Genomic DNA, 21,079 nt, shown 5'->3' with positions numbered 1-21,079 from the left:
AAGGGATGGGGAGGCTGCAAAGGCTGGGAGTGGGAGGGGGCGGGAAGGGGTGCACAGTCACGTAGGCAGGTGCCAGAGCGGGCACTCTGCCTCGGCGTGCTTTCTTCCAGGCCCTTCCATCGCCATCATATTGCCAGAGGTCGCCCTCACCTACCTCACCGTGGTAACCTTCCTGGTCTCCATCACCGTCACCTTCCAGCCTACGAAGCTCATCCAACTCAAGAGTAAAACGGGTGAGTTGTTGCACCAAGGATGGCAGGGAGGGAGAAAACACTGGCCTGGGGAGGGGGTGTTTTGCCTGAAATCTCATCCTTACCTTTTTTAACAAGAACTTTACTTCTGTGTCTGCACTAACTCCGGCTGGTGGCCTCCCCACCAGGTCAGGAGTGAGGGCAGCCCCCCGTTGAACATTAACACCAATCACTTTGCCATCTTTCCCTCTGCCAGCACAGCGCACGATGGGCTACGCTGCTCCTGGAGGAGTGGTCTTGGTGGTGCTGAAGACCAGCTTTCTCCTTAAGAACATCCACCAACGTCACGGTGAGACAGGATGCTCCAGGGACCGCCCCAAGGGTTTGTCAAGCAGAGGCTACAACTTGTCCCCAGTACATAACCCTGATGGCCCTGCAACTGGGCCGTTCAGAGTTACACCCACTCCAAAACCAACCCAACTAATGGGGCTTTGCAGGGAAGTTAAATCCTTGGAAAAGCAAACCCAGTTTTCAATCCCCCCCCCCCTTGGGTTTATTAATACTTTTTGCACGTGTGCATGTTTTGTGGTGGCAATTGGCCCGTCTCCTCACTCTCCTCCTGCTTCATGTGGCTTTTTGTGCTGACACCTGATTTCTTTGGCCACAGAAGAAGGCTGCACGGACTTCGTGGACATGACGGCCCTCACGGTCAGCACGGCGGCGGTGTCGGCCCTTCCGCTCCTCGCCATCTTCCTCTGCTGTAAGTCCCTGACCCCCCTCGCCGTGCGGTCGGTGCCCTTCGTGCTCCTTCTCCTGACGCCTTGTCCTTTCCCAGATCACACGACTCAGGGATGGCAGAAGGACTGTGACTCTGACTGGGTGGACAGGGCAAGGTAGGTCCTCTGTTGCCTTTTCCTGCCTAAATTCACGCTGCCTTGAAGGGGAAAGAGCAGGATGCAGAAAGTGTCCTTGTTTTAAGTCCCAGATCCCCAAGAAAGAAGCATTTCAGCCCTCCCAGCCCCTGGTTTCTCCCTGGCTTCAGGGTGGGCAGTGCTGGTGGAGGTCCCTGGGAAAGACCCTGGGTTATTGCAACCTCAGCTTCTCTTTGCCCCAGCCAAAACCATCCTGAGATAGAGAGGAATGAGCCTCACAGTTATCTGTAGGGTGTCAAAGTGCCTTTGGGCCATACAAGGGTGGCTGAGGAGAGGGTCCCCCACAGCCCTCACCTCTGCTTGGCACAGGGGCAAGTCTGGGTGGGCACAGCAAAGCCCCTGGCTCTGGGGATGCTCAGCACGACCCTCCTCCTCTTCCTTCCAGGTCCTTTGAAATGTCCCAGCCCGGCAGCAAGGATGCTGTTTCCACCAGTTAAAAAGTTGATCCAGATGTTTCTCACTTGGCTGAGTCATCCCAACCTCCTGGTTTGTGGGAGAGTTAACCCTCTGCATTATCACAATGAGTAATAAACGGCAATTCACTCATTTCTGTCGTGTTTGCTTTTTCCTTTTTCAGCCAGCATCATGAGACCCAACGGTCATTTTCATAGAATGTGAGAGGCTGGAGGGGACCTTCAGAGGCCATCTAGTCACACCCTGCAGTGAGCAGAGACACCTGCACTAGAGCAGGTCGCTCAGAGCTCTGACCTTGAACGTCTACAGGGATGGGGCCTCCACCACCTCCCTGGGCAACCTGTGCCAGTGTCTCACCACCCTCATAATGAACAACATATTTAGGTTGGGTATTTTCCTAATACCCAACCTAAATCTCCCCTTTTCTAGTTTAAACCATCACCCCTCATCCTATCGCTCCCTGCCCTCAGGAACAGTTCTTCCTACAGGCACCTGTCAGGGACTGGGTGGCCGCTGTAAGATCCCCTCGGGAGCCTTCTCTTCTCCAGGCGGAACCACCTCTACTCTCTCAGCCTAAAGACAGAGTTCCTTCCTCTTTAAAATGAGGCAATGAGGTACAGAAACACCTTTAGAAAGTGGGAGTGGAGTCTCTCTTTAGTAGGTTCCCATAATGAGGCCTTTAGCACATTAAAAGTGATAAACACATAACCAAATGAGCCACCCCACCCTTAACCGCTGCCATGCCTGAACTTCTCTCTTCCCAGATAATTTAGTTGTTTATTTTTCTTTTTCTTATTTTTTTCCTTTTTTTTTGGGGGGGGGGTGGGGTGCCTTTCTCCCCCTGAGCCCCCCAGTCTACCTGCTGGCTGACCCCTTTGCTATGGGACAGCATCTCTAGGGGACCGCTCTCCCCCCAACCCCCATGGGACCTGAGACTGGGTTTCCCCTCTTTGCTTTTAATGTCAAATCCATTTCCCACAAGCCTTGACCCCTGACAAGCAGTTCGAGCGGTGGCAGGTCTGTTGTTATCATCTCTTCCACCATACTGATGACTTTTCCTGTCTGCAAGGAGGGGCTTGGATGTGGGGCGCTTATGGGGTGATGATGGGGAGTGCAGGCTTTGGGTCCTGCCTGCATGGAGGCAGTCCTGCCTGTGCTTTGGGGCACTGAGCTCTTGCTCCTTATGGCCAGCAGGTATATGGATCCTTATTAACTTTACCTTGTTTTCTTTTTCCCCCCCTTTTTTTTTTTTTCTTTTTTTTTTCTTTTTTTTTCTTTTTTTTTCTTTTTTTTTTCTTTTTAGTGTTCCTCCTTGTTTTTTCCTGCCTGAACAAGGCAGCGTCACATCCGCAGCTCAGCCTTCCTCCCTTTCTTCCCTTCTCAAACAGAGAAACAACAGCTGTGGGGCCTCTTACACCAAGAAAATGGGGGAAAAAATCCCATTACCTTCAGCAGGAACCTTTCTCTGGATGCTTCTCCAAACAACTCACTATCAGGAGCTCAGTGAGGTGGAGACATAAGGAAAACAGACATTACCAGCAGGAGCAGGGGTTACACTCTGAGCACCCTGTACTTTTACTCTCCTGGCTATGCAGTGTTTTGTGGCTGGTTTTAGCTGTTGGGATACAGTGAGTCAGGCAGTGGGGAGTAGCCAGAGGCAAATTAGCTCGGGGGGGGGGGGGGGGGGGGTGAGGGGGGGGGGGGGGGTGCCTGGCAAGTGCCTTGGGCAAAACAGCCTCATCCTGTCAGGATGCCAGCTCAGCTTCTTGCTGGTTCCCAAGTGCATCCTGCTCTGTGGTACCAGCGGTATTAGAGCTGGGAATGAAGGACTCACCTGCTTTTCTGAGGTTTTAAAGTCTCTTTTTGGGTTGTTTCCCACCCTGTGCTCCTGCAAATGTAACTGTGCCCCACAGCTCTGCAGCAGGTAAGTAAGCAAAAACCAACAGATGGTTTCTATTGTAACGAGAATATTTAGTCAATAATGGAAAGGAGAGCGGAATGATTACCAGAGCCTTATGTCCCACTCTCCTGTTGCCTTAGTAGCAGTGATTACCAAGTATTTATTAGCGCTGTGTGTGCTTGCCCTTGGCAAAGCAGGCTCTGGCTTTTCTGTAAAATCATTAAGCTTAAAAGAAAATAGCTTCTGATGTAATATAGCAGGTTGGACTAGACGTGCTGAGGGCGCATGGTCACTTATGACTGTTGCCAGATGGCTTTTGAATGCTGAGAAGGATGGAGACCCCACAGCCTCTGCAGGCCAGTGCTCAGTCACACTCAGAATGAAACGGCGGTTTCTTGTTTTCAGACTGATTTTCCTTTCAAACATGTACCCTTCAGTGGTTTGCCACTGAGAAGTCTGGCTCCCCCTTTGTTACACCACTCTTTAGATAGTCATCCCCCTGGATGGCCCCCCCAAAGCCTCCTCTCCTCCAGGCTGAACAGCCCCACTGCTCCCAGTTTCTCCTCAGCTGAGCGATGCTTCAGTTCCCACATCAGCTTTGTGACAAAAGAAAAGGGTGATCTACCTCAAGCCACCGTGATGTTCCACATAAAGCAGCCCAGGACATGGCTGGGAACCTCTGCTGCAAGGACTCGCTGCTGGCTCGTGCTCAAGGTGGTGCCCACCAGGACCCCCAGGCTCTGCAGAACTGTATCCCTACATGTCCTGGGGCTGCTCCTCCCCAGGGGCAGGACTGGCCACGTCCCCTTGGTGAGCTGATGGGGTTGGGCTTAGAAGAGCTTGAGAGGTCTTCTAGGCCCAACCCCATCCTTCTAGGTCCAACCCATCCTTCTGTGAGTCTGTGTGTGAACTGCACACGGTCCCTCTCAACCTGTGCCTGCAGCATGCTGGTGGGCAGCGTGACCATGGGCCTACCAGTCTCTGATCCCAGCTGTGTAGAGAATCATTAGGGCTGGACAAGACCTCCAAAATCATCCAGTCCAACTGCCCCCCCCCCCCCCGCCCCCACCACCACCACCTCTATTACTCACTAACCCATGTTTCTAAGTCCCTCATCCAACCTTTCCTTGAACACCCCGAGGGACGGTGACTCCACCACCTCCCTCGGCAGCCCCTTCCAAGACCCAACTGCTCTGAGCAGAAACGTCTCATTCCTAAGCCAAACTCACAGCCGGTCAGTCTCCTCCTGTCACTGGTTGTCTGCCAGAAGATGCTGGGTCTCAGGGAGATACCAAAACCAGATGCAAGGTTAGGGGACAGGACAGGACAAACAAGTCCAGGTCCCTGCAGAGATGGGTGACCGGACACAGGGAGCGTCTGGCTGGGAAAAGGCTTGACTGCTGGGGGAGGCGGGGTGGAGCCACAGGCAGGGCTGGGGCTGGGGGCGGTGGGCGGGCGATGGGCGGGCTGGAAGGGCGGTTGCAGTTGGCGGTTCCAGCCAGGAACCCACGGCCCGGGTCCCCACAGGCACCGGTGGGTCGCTCCGCTCAGCAGGGTTGGGCATCGGCCCCGGCACCACGGTGAGTAGGGGGGAGAGGGGGCAGCCCAAGCCCCACTGGAGGATGGGGGACCCTGAGGGTGGGAGGGCGTGTCGTGGGGCCAGGGTGATGGGCATGGAGACTCGAGCAGTGGGGATGGGGGCTGGAGTGATGGGAGCAGGAGGGAGCAAGGGGACCGGGGTGGTGTGGCCAGGGCCTGGACCCATGGGCACAGCTCTAGGGCAGCGGGGAGGGGGACTGGAGTGGTAGCCACGGCTGCTGGAGTGATAGGGACGGAGCAGTGAGTCAGGGGTTGGGGGTATCCCCCCACATCCCCTCGCCTACTTCCATGGGGCTGCAGCTGCTCTCCCGCCACAGGAATCAGGCTCAGCTCTCCCCTCCTACGCAGCCCCAGAAATATAAATAAATACTGGCAGACAGATGCACTGTAACTCCTCATGGTGCTGTTTAGTTTACATAGTTCCCAAACAGCCAGATGTCCCTGCCATCCGTTAACCCACAACCTGAGGGCTCTGCCAGCAGATCTGCAGCCTCCCTACTGCGATGCTGCATCTGCTTTATCCAGCTGTCCCCTTTACATCACTGGCACCATTGGACTTGCTGCTCTGCTGAGAGCAGGACAGGGGCTGGCTGAAGCCTCCTCATACATGGAGCAACTCATCATGGCACTTGGGGTTGGGTTTGGTGACTCTTCAATGTGTCATTTCAGCTATGTGGTCCCAGGACTATTTGCCAAACGTAATTTGTTCACCATAACTGCAGCATGTGAAGGGCGTTACAAGAAGGGCAGGGTGAAGCTGCAAAAGCTTCTGAAGTGGGTGTCTTTGAGGAAGGGGGTTTCTTGCATGTTTGGAGCTGCCTGCTGCATAACGTCTCTCTTCTTCAAATGAGCGTTACACCTGCTTTGCTGAATCTCTCACTCTTGGTTTGAGTACAAGGCAATCCTGACATAAGCTGTTGCAGGCCACTGATGTCCTTTTCCACACACCCAGCAGTTGTGTGTGGCACCCGGCTCTGCTCAGCAGGGTTCTGTAATATTCAATATTTCATTTTGCATTTGTTTGGGTTTTATCTTATGCCAGAGTTATGGGATTTACATAAGAGCAGAAGGCGAACACAAGTTTATTATAGGCTCCTATACATGGTACCAGGTTCGTCCTGCTGTATCATTTACCCTTGCAAATCGCATTGCAAGGTGCATTTGATGTGGACTGGAGTTCACTCAGGGTGACACAGACCCTTCTGCAGGACCCCATGTCTCCTCACTCCTTCAGGAGACGTGTCTCCAGATAAGCGTGGCGTTTGAGCATCCCGATCCTGCACAGCCTACGCCCAGATAACACCCACCCAAAACCTCATGGTCAGGGGGAGATATGCCTCTATCTCTTTGCCCACAGCAGAGCATGGGGCCCCCCTGGCACAGGCTTCAGTTTGCCCACAGATCACATGGAGGCCATTTGACTGGCTTCTATCATACATGCAAAGCAGAGGAGGAGCAGCTGCCATATCAACAGACCGTTGCCTTTCCGCCCGCACCCCTCCCCGGCCTCTGCCCTTCAGTGGGCCTCTCACCCAGCTCCCAGCTGCAGGGAGGAGTCGCTGGGGTGTTTTTTTTTTAGAAGGCTGATAAACATTCTGGGGAGCTTCCCTTCCCCTGACACAGGCAATTTTTGCTTGGATACATGGATCCTCAGAGGTGTAGCTCACATAATGAGCTCGTTGTTGTGGATGGAAAACAACTGACGTAGATACAATTCCTGGAAACCACCAGACAAGAGGCTGAAAGGCCTCATGCTTTGCACAAGTACTTCATAATTCCTCTCCTAAAATGGTCCTTAAAAGGCCTCTTTGTAAAACTCCCTGGCTCCAGGGCTGTTTCAGCTATTGCATGTCAATTTTGTCAACCCCAAAACCAGCACAGCAATGATGCTTGAGGCCTGGGGGAAACACGATAGCCTTCGGGTGGTGCATCTTCATGAGTCTGATTCCTCTCTTCCAAATACACTCCATCTCCTGGGATGTGCTCTTCTCTCATCACAGGCACAGATGTGGGTGGAAAAAGGTCATTTCCACCCCAATGGGTGGAAACCCTAATGGTTTGCTTGGAAAAATGAAATCCTCCATCTCTAAAGACCATAAATGCTGTTGTTCTTACATGCTTAGACCAGCTCTGCAAGCCATAACCGAAAACACAGTTCTCCTTTCCTTGTCAAAAGTCACAGACAGTTCTTGCCCAAGCCTCATATAGCAAGAGGATACTGGAAAAAACAGCCAAAAAAAAGTGAACTATGGTCTGGCTCAGGGCACACAAGGCTGTGGTAATGATGTAAGAGCAACAGATCCAGAGCACAGCAGAGTCCAGTGCAGGGTCACCAACATGATGGAGTGGAACCCCTTCCTTATGAAGAGAGGCTGAGGTAGCTGGGTGTCTTTAGCCTGGAGAAGAGGAGACTGAGGGGTGACCTCATTAATGTTTATAAATTTGTAAAGGGTGAGTGTCAGGAGAACAGAACCAGGATCTGCTCAGGGATGGCAGCGACAGGACAATGGGCAATGGGTGCAAGCTGGAGCAGAGGAAGTTCCATGGGAATATGAGGAGAAAGTTTTTCCCTGTGACCGTGGTGGAGCCCTGGGACAGGCTGCCCAGAGAGGCTGGGGAGTCTCCTTCTCTGGAGACATTCAAACCCTCCTGGATGTGTTCCTGTGTGATCTAGTCTAGGTGATCCTGCTCTGGCAGGGGGTTGGACTAGATGAGCCTTCGGTGTTCCTTCCAACTCCTAATGTCCTGTGATTCTGTGATGTCTAATTTTGCCACTACAACCCTCCCATTTCTGACTCTCCTGCAGGCATTTTGCATGGGAAAGATGACATCCTCTCCTGCTCCATCTTCACTTCTAATTAGATGCATTGATTAACAAGCAAATAAAATACCAGATACATGGCAATCCTCCCAGAGAAGTGACAGGCCTTTTCATGGTCTCCATGTACCCAGTGACCCAAGAACACAACAAGGATTTCATGTAAGACACACAAGCCTTCAAAAACCAGCGTTTGGCACATTGACGTGGCTCTGCAGCCTGCAGCAGCCACTCAGTCCCAGATAATGAAGGTTTGTAGCTGCACAGAAGCTGAATCTCCCTTAACTCAGGTGAGTTGCCCCTGAACCTTATTTCCTGAATTCCTTTTAGCACAGCAGAAACCAGGGATGTGCAGCTGACTCCTTCAGTGATGGGAATGTCCTGGGCTGGAGGACTCCACTGCAGGGCTCAACACAACATACCCTGTCTGTTTTCCTTTCCACTGGGGTTTGGGGTTGGGTTTTGGGGTTGATTTTATTGCTCTTGCTCTTCACCTTCTTGGGGTTGAGGGTTTGGGCTGGAGTGCTGCTCAGCAGGTTGTGCTACACACGTGGCCAGCTCCGCGGTGACAATGGCTTTCCTTTCACAGAAGAAGAGCTGAAGAGAGCAGCCACTTTCTTGTCTCACCCTCAGTAAGTGTCGCTGCTCTCGATGCCAGTGGTCTGGGTGTCAAGGAGAAGCTTTTAACACCTGGGGTACCCGTGATGCTTTCCCTGAGCTGCACTGTCACAGGAGGCGTGGGCTCAGGCTGCCATACAGCAGCCCCCTGCCTCAGCCTGTGCTGCAGGGTTATGCAAAGGGCCATTCCCCATCCCTGAGCTGAGCAACCTTGGCCATTCCCAAGCCCTGTGAGGCAGATGCTGTTGGTGCTTTTCATGGTGTCCTTTGCAGGCTTAGAGTGGCCATCCCAAGAGGACATCACTGTGGAAGATGCTCACCCCTTTACTGGTTTGAAAGAGCTGCAGGGCTGTACCATGTCAACCTGGCTGCAGGCGACCTTTGCCAGATGTGAGTGTGAAAAGGGACTTGTGTGGGGCTTGTACCTCCTTGGAGAGCACACACCTGCAGCATTTCAGTGCTCTCCCTGCATCCCTGCTTCAGGTTGCAGCAGCGTTGGGAAGGGTGTGTGCCTCCTTCCTCACAGTGCCACAGCATCACTGTACTTGCCTCTACCACCACCACCCCTTGCAAGCAGCTCTCCTTCACTGCACACATACACACATACAGTTGGTTTCCCTGAGAGCCTCTTCTCACTCCTCCACCACGGTGTGCCTGCTGGGAGCCTTGCCTGAGCTTCCGAGCCCCGACTCCATCACTGTTCCTCTTTGCTTAGCTGAACATCACTCCTGCAGCTTGTTCCCTCTGCAGCAGCCAGCACAACCTCTTGGCTCCAGGATGACCGTTGTGAACTGGAGATCTCAGATGTGCCTTTCCGCTTGCTAAGTCCTTGCTTTGCCAGCAGCACTATGGTGGGATTCCTGGGGAAACCATAAAATACTTTGAAGGCAAAAGCTCTTACAGAAAGGCTTGCTGCAATTTCTTCTCCTGTTAACAGCAGCCATGTATTGAGCAGATGCACCAGAGAGCTGTTCTGTTACTCAGAGGCGCCAGGAAAGGTGAATTAACACCCACCAGATGCATAAGGTCACTGGGTGCCTAGCTGTGTCAGTGCATCGGTTTTGTAGGGTTTAACCCCGCCTTGAGAGGATGGTGAGGCCCAATATGCCTCTAGGGTTTAACACCTTTTAGAAAGGTCAGCTCTCAGACACCGGGTGTTTAGCACCCAGGCTTATGTAGTCCCAAGTAGTGCATTTCAGAGCTTGTATTCCAAGCAATGCTCCCATTTCCTGGTGCTGAGGGGGCACCTCGAGATCCAGTGGTGAAGCCACACTGATTAGAGTCCCTGCCAGTGGCTCCTGATGTGCAGAGAACACCCAAAATGTCCAAATTCCCATCATTTTCAACCCAAATGGAAAGGAACTATATTAACCAGCCTACAGTATTTATAAAATAACAAACTGTGACCGTTTTTATCTCGAGAAAGTGGAAGGAAATGGGATGTTGTGTAACCGGCTGCAGAAAGTCAGTTGGTACATTGTGGCCTCCTGACCCCCCAAAGAATGAAAAGCACCCTAAAACTAATAACTATAAGGAAATTCAATTGCTCCTTGGCTTTTGGTTTAAAACTCACCCATCCTGCTCTGGCATCTCTCCTGTTTCCAGACCTGTTTCTGGTTTTCCACGGGTCCTCCACAGTGGTGGCAATCACAGAAAGAAGAGTTGCTGCTGAAGGAGCCTCCATACTGATGGATGCGCCAGACGTCAAGGACTTGAGCCTTGTAGAGTGGAAATACATCAGAGACACCAACTCTAATTTCATCCTGCAGTACTACGCAGAACCCAAGTCCACAACCATTTACCCAGCTTACCAAGGCAGAGTGACCTTCTATCCCGGGAATGGCTCGATTCTCCTGCAGGGCTTACGAGAGACAGACAGCGGCACCTACACAGTGACAGTCAATCTGATGCAGGACAAAGCTAGGACAACCCACCTTGAAGTCATCAGTAAGTCACGTCTCAGACAAAGATTCGACAGTCAGTGCAACCAACGGGTCCACAAGATGACCACCAGAGTAGTTGTAGGATCATAGAATCTCTCAGGTGGGAAGGGATCCATAAGGATCATCAAATTCAAGCCCCTGCTCCTCGCAGAACTGCCTAACACTAAACCATATGACTAACTCCTTGAACTCAGTGCTGTGACCACTTCCCTGGGGAGCTTGTTCTCCTGACCAACCACCCTCTCCACGAAGAACCTTTCCCTAATGTCCACCCTGAACTTCCCCTCATGCAGCTTCGTTCTTTTTTCTCGTGCTGCTGGTTATTAGAGATCAGCACCCTCACTTCCACTTCTCGAGGAAGTTGTTGGCTGCAGTAAGGTCAGCCCTTAGACTTAGCCAGGTCAAACAAGCCAAGTGACCTCAGCCATTCCTCCCACGTCTTGCCCTTTCACTCTTGGTTCTTTCCCCTGGGCAGGCTCTTACAGTTTGATGTCCTTGTGTTGAGGCACCCAAAGCAGCACACAGCACTCCAGTGGGGCAGTGTAGAGTAGGACAATCCCCTCCCTTGTCCAGCTAGCAGTGCTACACTTGATGCACTACAGGACACGGTTGGCCCCTTCAGCTGCCACACTGCTGACTTCTACTCAACTTGCCATTAACTCAGAACCTCAGATCTCTTTCCATGGGGCTGCTCTTCAGTCTCTTATCCCCTGGTTTGTATGTTCACTGTAGGTGATGATAAGGTCTCCCCTCAGCCTCCTCTTCTCCAGACTAAACATCTCCAGCTCCCTCAGCCACTCCTCATAGGATTTGCCTTCCAGCCCCTTCCCCAACCTGTTGCCCTTCTCTGGACTCTCTCAAGGACCTCAATGTCCTTCTTATGGTGAGGAGCCCAGAACTGGACACAGCACTCGAGATGCAGCCTCACCAATGCCCAGTACTGGGGCACAATCACCTCCCTGGTCCTGCTGGCCACGCTGCCTCTGACACAAGCCAGGATGCCATTGGCCTTCATGGCCACCCGGGCACACTGCTCACTCATATTCAGTTGGCAGTCACCCAACACCTCCAGCTCCTTCTCTGCCTGACAGCTCTCCAGCCAGTCTCCCCCAAGCCTGTAGCGCTGTTCAGGGTTGTTCTGTCCCATGTGCAGCACTCTACACTTGGCCTTGTTGAGCCTCATCCCTCTGGTCTCAGCCCATCAATCCAGCCTGTTCAGATCCCTCTGAAGAGCCTCCCTACCCTCAGGCAGATCAACACCTCCTCCCAGCTTAGTGTTGTCCACAAACTTACTGAGGGAACATTCAATCCCTTCATCCAGGTCATTGATAAAGACGTCGAACAGGACTGCACCCAGGACTGAGACCTGGGGACACCACTCATGACCAGCTTCCAGCTGGATTTTGTTCTGTTTATGTCAACATTTTGGGCCCGGCCATCCAGCCAGTTCTTACCCAGAAAAGAGTGTGCCTGTCTAGGCCAGTGGTAGCCAGTTTTTCAAGCAGAATGCTGTGAGAAACAGTGTCAAAGACTTTTCTCATGAACAGCCACTCACAGGAAGTGTATGGCATTAAATTCCCTCAAGAGAAGCCATTTCTGCTCACATCCAATGAGCCATGGTAATGATCTGAGGAACTCGGGAGCTGCAGGTTGGGACCAGTCCCTTGGAGCTGGGGCCATAAGCTCCTTGGTTACAATCCCAGGACAAGCTGCTGCCTCACCAATTGCTCTTCAGAACCAGATCCTGAGATCAGCTGGTTTATGGATGCTTTTCACAGAAGGGTAGATCTGTCAGGCAGATATGTCAGATCTTCACAGCATCATTGCCCATCACTTATGTCTGAATTTCCTTGAAAGATAAACAGGAGTGAGAGCTCATCCTATTCTGAACTACCTTTTCCTAGAGCTTAGCATTGATATCTGGGCATACTGCACAAAGGACATCCAGGAACAAAGGAACTCAGGAATATGTGGTTGCAATCAAGTAAAAGTCCAGATGTAGTTAAGAGCCACCCTGACCAGTGCAGGTACCAAGGAGTTAGCTGAGGAAAGGACTCAGCTCACTTTCTGCGTGTGGCAGGGGCCTCCAGCATGCCAGGCTTGCTCCTCTGTGCTTTGGAGTTGGACTGTGTGGAGCTGGACCAGTTTAAAGCAGGTAGGTCTGGAATCTCTCTGTTGCTCGTTGGCTGAGCTCCAGGATTTCTTTGACCCTTCCCATGCTTCCCTCTGGGCTGCTGTGTGGGAAAAGTCCTCTCCTCATGGGACACTGATGGCAGACAGTGTACAGAAAGTCCCTGTCATCTCTTTGCAGCATATTGCCAACTTGCAGCTCTGTTCAGTTGGTATCCCAGAGGCCAGGCCTGGTCTCCAAGGGTTAATAGTGTCCAGGGATGGGCAGGGATAGGGACATCTGCCTTCTGCTTTGTTCTGGTGGATTCTTCCCTGCATCTGCAGGATTTTCTTTCCCTCCAAATCAACCTGGGGTGTAAATCATGAGGGGAAGGACCTGCTCACTCCCCAACAGGCTCAGTGTTCTTCCATATCAGCCAGTTTTCAGGTCCAGAGCAGGGCAGTCCTCATGCTCCTGGGAGTGTTACCATGCCACTGTTTGCTTTTCAGAGCCTGTACCCGAGCCTGAGCTCCAGTCCACATCAGACCTGGCAGGTTCAAACATCGAGCTGGTCTGCTCGATGGTGACAGTGGGACCAGTAGACTCCATCTCCTGGCGGAAGGACGGACATCCACTTTCCACCAAGATGAGCTATCTGCTCTCTGGAGATTCCACCAAGCTGCAGATAATGAACGCAGACAAGCTGGACTGTGGCACCTACTCCTGCAATGTCAGCAACGTGATAAGCTGGGAGGAGGCAACACTGACCCTGGTGGTGACAGGTGAGCCTTGCCGGGGTGTGCCCCGGGGCTTGTCGTGTAGGCCCAACGCACAAGGCCGCAACGGTCTCTCAGGGGCTTTCTTGGGGGAGAAAGAGCCAGGACTCATCCCTGGGGTTTTCCAGCATTTTGCAGTTTCCTGGCATCACTGCTGTGTGTTTGGGGGTGTCCCCAGCACAGGGTTTCCCTTCTGCCCTGCCTTGCAGGTCTCACTCCTCTTCTACAGCGTGCGCAGAGGATGGTCGTTGTCGTCCTGATTCTCATCCCTGTCTCCACCATCAGCTTCGTTATTCAGCTCTGTCAGCAAGGATTGGGTGAGTGCCAAGCCTGCGGCCCAGCTCCCCAAACTAAACCCTTCTCTCCCCTCTGCGGACAGGACAGATGTGGGAACTCCTCAGCCAAGCTCCTTCTCCCCCATCATCCTAATTCACTTCGGTGGTGGGAGGAAATGTGCTCAGCTTGCACATGCCTTTTGTGTCTCTGTAGCTTGCACAGAAGATAAAACTCCCTGGAAACAGCTAATCCCAAATGGGAAACAGCCAAAAACATCACAGTACCGAGCGTGAGAGCTGTTCCTCCCCCCCTTCCTTGGGCACCCCTGGGAAGGAATAAAAAATGGGTTGCACACAGGCATTCCTGCTCGGAGGTGGCCAAAGATCACGTCTCATGGGTTTTGGTGACCAAGTGTGACAGTGTTTGGGCCGTGGCATTGGATCCCTACCCAAGGAGTGTAGAGGTTAATGTGGCTGTTTCAGTGGTAACATGTATATTGATTAACAGAAAAAGAGCCTAAAGACACAGCCAACAGCAAGTTCTGCCACAGTCTCTGTAACCTGCTAGTGCGTCCTTCTACCCACCATGAGCAATCCCCACGGTAACAGACACTACCTGAGCAGCAGAGGTGAAGTCCTGCAGCTGGCTGGGAAGTTCTCCCTTGGGTATTCACCTCTCAGCTTCAACCCTGGGGACACGTGCAGGTTGTGGTGTTGGGTCTTGCCTTTGGTTCTCCACACTTGGTGCTTAGGGGGGCTTACACCCATGAAGAGGGTCTCCAGAGGAAATCCAGGACTAGTCAGGTCATTGTAGGAGGTCAGAACTCAGGCCAACGTGTTGTAAGGTGTCTCACTACCCAGAGTTGGTGTCTGGTTCAGTATGAACAACCCCAAATCTCTCTGATTTCTCCTGGTTCTTCCCAAAGTCAGAGCAGGTTCACCAGGTTTCTCCTCAGGGTTTCTAAATGTCAGGAATTAGATTCTTTGCAAAGAACACCCTGTTTATCTTCTCTCTTCACACCACACCCATCCTGTTTGTGTGCCACTGACTACCTTTGCCTTTTATCTTTTTTTTTCTCCAGGAGAGGAGGTGATGAAGTGCATCCGTCTGTTCACCTATGGCCTGTTGTGCATCTCCTCTGCCCTCCTGTTTGTCACCTCCATCATCTGGATGTGGGAAAAAGGTAGGACTCCTGTAACCTGATTTGTTCTTGGTTTCTCCAGTGTCTGGTCTTTCTTTTCTCTCTGGGATCTTTGCTGTAGTATGGTCAGGATTTGATTGGAGAAATTGAAGTTAGACTTCACTGCTCTGTGTCCTCCTGCTCTCTCTCTGCTCTTTTGAAACCAAAGGGCTATGTCTGTCCCTTTGCACTCTCCAGGTACTTCTACCTCTTCTCCAGCACTTCTCAAAAATCAAGAAGTGGTTCACAAACCTCCTTCCACCAGACCTTAAGGGATGTGGGCAAGGAGCACAAAGCTCAGCAGTTCTATAATTGCTCCATAGCCAGTTCTTCCCTGCCCTGGGCAGAGGCTGAGTTTGCTACCCACTGAGCTGCAAACAGACACTAAAGCAAACAAGGCAAAAAACCCCCTCCAATAAAAAGAAGTGAGTCTTCTCCCTGCTCTTGATAGAGAGAATGGTGCTGCCTATGTGTGCATTTATAGTAAATACTGCCTGCTGCCAGCTTCCAGGATAAAACTGCCCTCAGCTGTAGCATAAGGGCCTCTGGCCAGCAGCGCTGACCTTGGGGACCCTCTGGGGTGCAAGGCTGCAGTCCCACTCTGGCTGCTCAGCCCCGTTACACAGGGTGACGTATCCTGCACTCCCAGACACAGAGGTGGGGTGCAGGGTCACCACGGGCCAACTTAGAATACTGCAATTACAGCATGTGTTAGGTGGGAAGGGACCTTCCAAGGCCACCTAGTCAAGCCTCTGCAGTGAGCAGGGACACCTTTAACTAGATCGGGTCGCTTAGAGCTTCATCAGGCATAAATTTTAATGTCTCCAGGGATGGAGCCTCCACCACTTCTCTGGGCAACCTGGGCCAGTGACCTACGACCCTCAGAATGAAGAGCTTCTTCCTAATGTCTCATCTAAACCTGCCCTGCTCTAGTTTCAAACCATTGTCTCTCATCTTATCGCTCCATGCCTTTACAAACAGTCCTTCTCCAGCTCCCCTCTAGGTCCCTTCAGGGAGTGGAAGGGGCTCTGAGATCTCCCTGCAGCCTTCTCTTCTCCAGGCTGAACAAGCACCAGAGGTGCTCCAGCCCACTTACCATCCTCGAGGTCCATGTCCTTGTGCTGAGGGCTCCAAAGCTGGACACAGACTTTTTCTCAGACCACTGACCCCATCCCTTTCCATCCCATCTTCTGGTTTACTTCTGCTCCCACAGGTCCTTCTGGTCCCTACATCTTGCTTGGGCTGTTCTTCTTCACTGCGACGGTAGCAACTGGTCTGACAACAGCCACACAAGTGTGTAAAAGAACAACTCCAGTCTGCTTCAAAGAGCAAAGGTGTAAGTTGGTGTTTGTCATCTAAACCTTTGGTGGGAAAGGCCTGAGAAAAGCCCAGGAGGAAACTCCTTGGGTTTTCCCTCCCAGGAGGGAGCGGCGCCTCGGCACACTGCTGTGGTTCCCACCAGAGACATTGCCCACACCTTGCCCACCCTCCCACCCAAGCCCACCCTGCAGTCCTTACACATTCTCACCTGCCAGCAATTTTTCCCTCTCCCAGGTTGCAGAGTCATCCAGAACTCTACAGCTCCCACAACGCTGATCGTCAACTTGCTTTTCGCCACCTTCTTCTTATACAACATCCATCAGCTCCATGGTAAGGGGTGGCCTGGGTGCCACCTCACTTATCTTTCTTCTGGGGGTGGTAGGGTATCAGGGGGGTTTGGCTTCACACAGGGAAGAGCCCTTGGGTGCCAATCCAAGGCTGGTCCTGCAAGAGAGGTTGAGTTGGTGTCATCATGGCAGCTTCATGCTGAGCAGGGAGGTCACAGCTCTTATGTAGCAAAGACATTCACCTCAGTGCCTCCACCACTTCAACCACCAGGACCACCCCTCACCATCACAGAGGAGCTCCCTGGATTAAATTTGCAGTGCCAAAACATTCAGAGGAGGGGTGGTGGCCAGAGGAACAACTGCTGACAAGTTCTCCCTTCCTCTTCCGCAGAGCGAGGCTGCACGGAGGCCGTGGATCTGAAAATCACCTTTGTCTCTGCTGCTCTACTAATCCTCACGCTGCTGCTGCTACTTCTCCTCCACCTATGGTGTAAGTAGCCCCGTGGTTTCCTTCCAGGGACTGTAAGGAGCTGCTCAGACCCTGTGAAACCCCAGCTCAGCTGTCACACCCTCCCTGGCAGCCGGTAGGAGGAAGGATGGTTTCAGACGTTGCTTTTCAAGAGTGAGACTGTCTGAATCAGCTGAGGACCCATTTCTGGTGTCCACCCTTTTTGGAAAGCTGTGTTAGGCACTGGTCCCTGCCTGGAGTCCTTGCCAACACATTTGTCTTGCACACAAATGCTTGAATTTCTCTTCCAGAACATAATTCCCTAGGACAAAAATCCCCCCTCACCTACAGCAAGCTTTGGGAGGAGAAAACTATCTGCTAACCAGGCAGAAATAGGTCTGGGAGCATCTTATGACCCAGGGGAGCAGCTGACCAGTCATCCCAATTAAGTGAGGCTTGTGGTGTAAGGAAAGGTAGTTCACTTCCCATCTCTCCAGCTCTGGGATGGGACAGAACAGATCCAGGAGGTGATTTCCACATGTCTCCTCTGGGTTTCTCCAGCTTCCCCATTTAAAGTTCCTGGTTTCTCTGGACCATGTGAATGCCATCACTGCCATGAATAGCAAGGTGTCTGGCTTCTGCCTGCAAGGGCTCCTGAGGACCATCCCAGCGAGCTCTGGATGCCATGTAGCATCTTGGGGAGCTGGTAGGAAGGTCACTAGTGTGTTGAGGAGAGGATGCTCTTGAGGAGAGGATGGAAAGGGAACTCTCGTGCTTTTCCAGAGTGCACAGAACATTTCCAAGTCTGAAATAGAGGAAATACTTCACTGAGTAGAAAGGGAGGCAGCTTTGAGGTGCAAGGGTTTGTGAGCAAGGTGGGTGTTGCAGGCACAAGTCAGCATTCCATGCTGCCCCTGATCACTTCCTTTCCTTGTAAAAGGCCCCCAAAGGTTTTGGGAACTGGGCTTTGCCCAGTAAAGGCTCCCTCCCAACTTTCCTGCTTTTCTTCCCCTGTCCTGTGAAAGTCAGGATGCAGGCTGGGGCATTGTTGGAAGCCCAGGAGTTATTTGGCCTTTCTCTTCTTTCCAGATACAAGGAAAAAGCAGAAGAACATGATGAAGCCCCAGCATACCACCCACAACCCACAGGCCATGGACACCTTGGTAAGGGCCATTAGCTTGTTCTATAAGCTGCAGGTTCTTGTTCTTTAATTCATGATGAATATTCATGAGTATTTAAGCCTTAATGAGAAGGAAGCATCTGCCTACCTTCCTGCAGAATACTATGGGCTTTGTCCTCACCCTGGGGAGGCACACGGTGATCTTGCTGGTGGCTGGTGCCACAGTTCAGCTCGGTCCCATGGGATGCGTGGGAGTCACCATGGCATTATGGGGGCCTTTCCTGGATTTGGGGTGCAGTGACAGTACCCTGTAGTTTCACCTGCATGGATAGGATGCCAGAAGAGCCGCTGGGTGTCCTGGGTGTGCCAGTTCTCCGGATGCTGCAGCTGGCTTTGGGTAGGAACAAGTTCTGAGGCACCTTACCCAAAGCAGATGCAAGTAAGATACAGAGGAAACCACAGGTCCCTTACCCACGCCATAACACTAAATACACCCATCTCCTGTAGGCGCTTCACTCGCCCCCCTTCCGCCCCACTCTGCCTCAGAGGAACCCATCCTCCCCCCACGCTGGCATCACCAGAGCTCAGCCTCACCCAGCCCTCTTCTCCTGCTTGTTGTGGAGATGCCAGAAGGATCTGGGGATCACGGGAAACCCTCCCCTTTCCTTTTCCTGCAGCTGAGCCTTAGGCTCCATGCTGGCACAGAGGAGGGTTTATGCTGCACCTCATTCTTTGGGAGTATTTCAAGAGTGCTGGCACATGCCCAGCTGCATTCCTTTCCCTGCCTCTGGAGGGGTCATGGTAGGGGAGTGTTTATTGCCTCCCCCCAGGTCAGTCTCTGGGGTGATTGGTGGGATTGGGATGTTTAAGAGGAGTACAACAGCACCATGTGCTGGGGGATGTTGCTTGTCACCCACCTCCCAACTTGCTATGGGAGGCTTCAGAGGGTGGATGGGGTTCCTGGTCCTTTTCCTGTTGCTGAAAGACAGGATTCCTGTTTTTTTGGCAGGTCAATAAGGAAAACCGAAGACAAAGGCAGGAATTGGAGTAAAGGGTGGTCCCTCTGCAACCAAGGAGCTGCACGTACGCTGGAGCCAGCTGGGAAAGGTCCCTGAGGAGCTGGGAAGCTGCCGGCTGAGCTCTGCCTCTACTCCTGCCTTACCAAGGCAAGACTTTGGAGAAAAGTCTGGACAAAAAGTTCTCACCCAGATCTCCAAGCATTACCTCCAGGAGACAAATGATACTCCCCCCAGCCCCAACACTTCCCCTGCCCATTGTTGCTGAAACCCAGACCAAGAGAAGACATGAGCCGTTGCTCTTGCTAACGCTGGGTGTCAGCCAGGCCAGAGCAGCTTTTCCAGGAGCCAGAAATTGTATCAGACTCTCCGCTGCCCAGGTGCTGGGCTGCACCTGTCTGGCCCCTGCTTTTGTTTCTGCAGCTTCAACCCAACCCTGTTTTGCTTGTGTGCCATGTGTGATGTCTGTTGTAACTTTCTGTTGCTTCTTCCTCCCCTTTCTAGGTCTCTTTTCAAGTGGGTCAGGCTGGTTTCTCAGGGGCGGATTCCGTGTGAATCTGCAGTCGCACCTTCCCCTCGGCTTGCCTTCTCTGCATTTCACAAGGCAGCTGTCCCCATGTCACACCACCTTCCTGACAAAACTCAGCCCAAGCCCTTATCCATTTGTCCTACACCCCACTCCTGTCCTTCCTCGTTAGCCACCAGCTCCTTGGGGCACACCCCTAACCCTGACCTGGGGAAGGATGCCTTACCTTTGGGAAGGACAGCCAGAAAAGGCATGTACCTCCAGGGGATGTTTTGGATGCATTTAAAGCATTCCTGAACTAGGTTGGTGTGGTTTCGCCCTGGCTGGAGGCCAGATGCCCACCAAAGCCACTCTATCACTGCCCTTTTAGCTCAACAGGGGAGAAAACATCTATTGAGAGGCTCAGGAACTGAGATAAGGACAGGGAGAGATCATTCCACAATTTACATATGATAATGACTTCCAGGAAATAACATTAATATACTAATCATTCCTCTCCCCTCTTTGTTTTTAAAACAATCAGCAAAGTTTACCACTGCTATTAAAGAATAAGAATACAGATAAAGTGGAACAATCTAAAGCAAATCTCTGCCACGGTCCAGATAAGAAGTGAACATTCTGTGCAACTTTAGACAGTGATCTTGATAAAAAAAATTGTATAAATCTGTTGTGCTTTGTACCTGTGGGTGAACAGGTCTTTGGTGGAGCCATCCCCCATGGTCCCCAGTGCTGGGATAAAGCAGTGCCTGCTTACCTGCTTTGTGTAGGGAAGTTCTTCGGGACTGCAACCAGCAGCCTGAGTAGCTGAGAGGAGCTGCAGCAGAGGTTGTAATGGGAGAAAACACCACCAGGAAAACATCCACCAACACACCGACAGCAGAAGGTGTCTGCGAGGCTGGGTGCTGCCAGCCTGGGGACTGGGAGCAGCCTTGGGAGCACAGCTCTCACCCCTGGGGTGCTGCTGGGTACCCGAGAGCCTCCAGCAGCACCGGACACCCTCCAAAACCACAAAACCAAGAGCGGCAACGACACCTTCATCACCTGGAGAGGGGGAAATCGGTCCAGAACAAGTGACAAGCGGACTGTGGGGAAGCAGGAATCGGTGACAGGTATCGGCTGCCTCAGCCCCAGGGACACAGAAACAGCCGGGAAAGGCAAAGTCGGCCTGAGAAACGCAGAAAACGTCATCTCTGGGCTGCTCCAGCGGGACAGGACCAGCGAGTGGTGTCCTACGCCCCCTCACGACACTCTGGGGTAACATCACCCCATTTCTACCCAAAACGGAGCCACTCCCTGCAGGAATTCCTGCGCATGAGACGGGATCTCTGCCTGACGCCCCCATCATCCATGCGCCATGCAGACTTTATCCTTCATCGAGTGGCTTCGGCCCTGGGAGCCCTTTGGTGAGCTCTCCACCAGTAACATCCCAATTCACACGGACACAGAGGTGTTCCCCTGAGCACTTAACCACAGCTACACACACCCGGAGAACCAACGCGCCGGCGGGTGGATACTCCCCGCTTTGGTGGTGGTAGTTGTGGTTGGGGCTTGAAATACACACACCTACTTGCTTCTCCTGGAGTAGTTCTGTAGTAACTTGAGCTA

The 21,079-nt window shown here is 52.3% G+C and overlaps 1 protein-coding gene and 1 long non-coding RNA gene across 3 annotated transcripts; both read left to right on the top strand.

Annotated features, from left to right (window-relative positions):
- The first annotated feature begins 798 nt into the window (after nt 1–798).
- LOC311195785 lies at nt 799–1,523 on the top strand. Its single transcript, XR_014617530.1, has 3 exons — nt 799–951; nt 1,027–1,084; nt 1,509–1,523. It is a non-coding gene; the product is annotated as an uncharacterized lncRNA (long non-coding RNA).
- A 3,425-nt stretch (nt 1,524–4,948) lies between these two features.
- Nucleotides 4,949–21,010, top strand: LOC311195844 (uncharacterized protein). 2 transcript variants are annotated; one of them, XM_084269283.1, is made up of 11 exons: nt 4,949–5,017; nt 7,843–8,862; nt 10,078–10,419; nt 13,035–13,307; nt 13,511–13,618; nt 14,659–14,760; nt 15,971–16,093; nt 16,312–16,407; nt 16,756–16,854; nt 17,902–17,975; nt 18,942–21,010. In XM_084269283.1, the coding sequence occupies exons 2-11, from the start codon at nt 8,712–8,714 to the stop codon at nt 18,981–18,983; spliced, it is 1,410 nt and encodes a 469-aa protein (XP_084125409.1). In that variant the 5' UTR covers nt 4,949–5,017; nt 7,843–8,711; the 3' UTR covers nt 18,984–21,010. The 2 variants fall into 2 exon arrangements, with proteins under 2 accessions (XP_084125409.1, XP_084125410.1); XM_084269284.1 differs by lacking the exon at nt 4,949–5,017 and having other exon boundaries at nt 7,761–8,144; nt 8,746–8,862.
- The last annotated feature ends 69 nt before the right edge of the window (nt 21,011–21,079 follow it).

Source organism: Gallinula chloropus (genome assembly GCF_964237585.1).
Source record: "Gallinula chloropus genome assembly, chromosome: 11".
NCBI lineage: Eukaryota > Metazoa > Chordata > Aves > Gruiformes > Rallidae > Gallinula > Gallinula chloropus.
Note: the sequence above shows the minus strand (reverse complement) of the source record. Positions and strands in the feature narration are given on the sequence as shown.

Bases quoted from the DNA above. Each gene is read 5' to 3' on its own strand.
- LOC311195844 (XM_084269283.1), top strand. From the start codon at position 8,712: ATGCTGTTGGTGCTTTTCATGGTGTCCTTTGCAGGCTTAGAGTGGCCA. The intron at 8,863-10,077 runs GTGAGTGTGAAA...TCCTGTTTCCAG, and splicing joins GCAGGCGACCTTTGCCAGAT to ACCTGTTTCTGGTTTTCCAC. The intron at 14,761-15,970 runs GTAGGACTCCTG...CTGCTCCCACAG, and splicing joins CATCTGGATGTGGGAAAAAG to GTCCTTCTGGTCCCTACATC.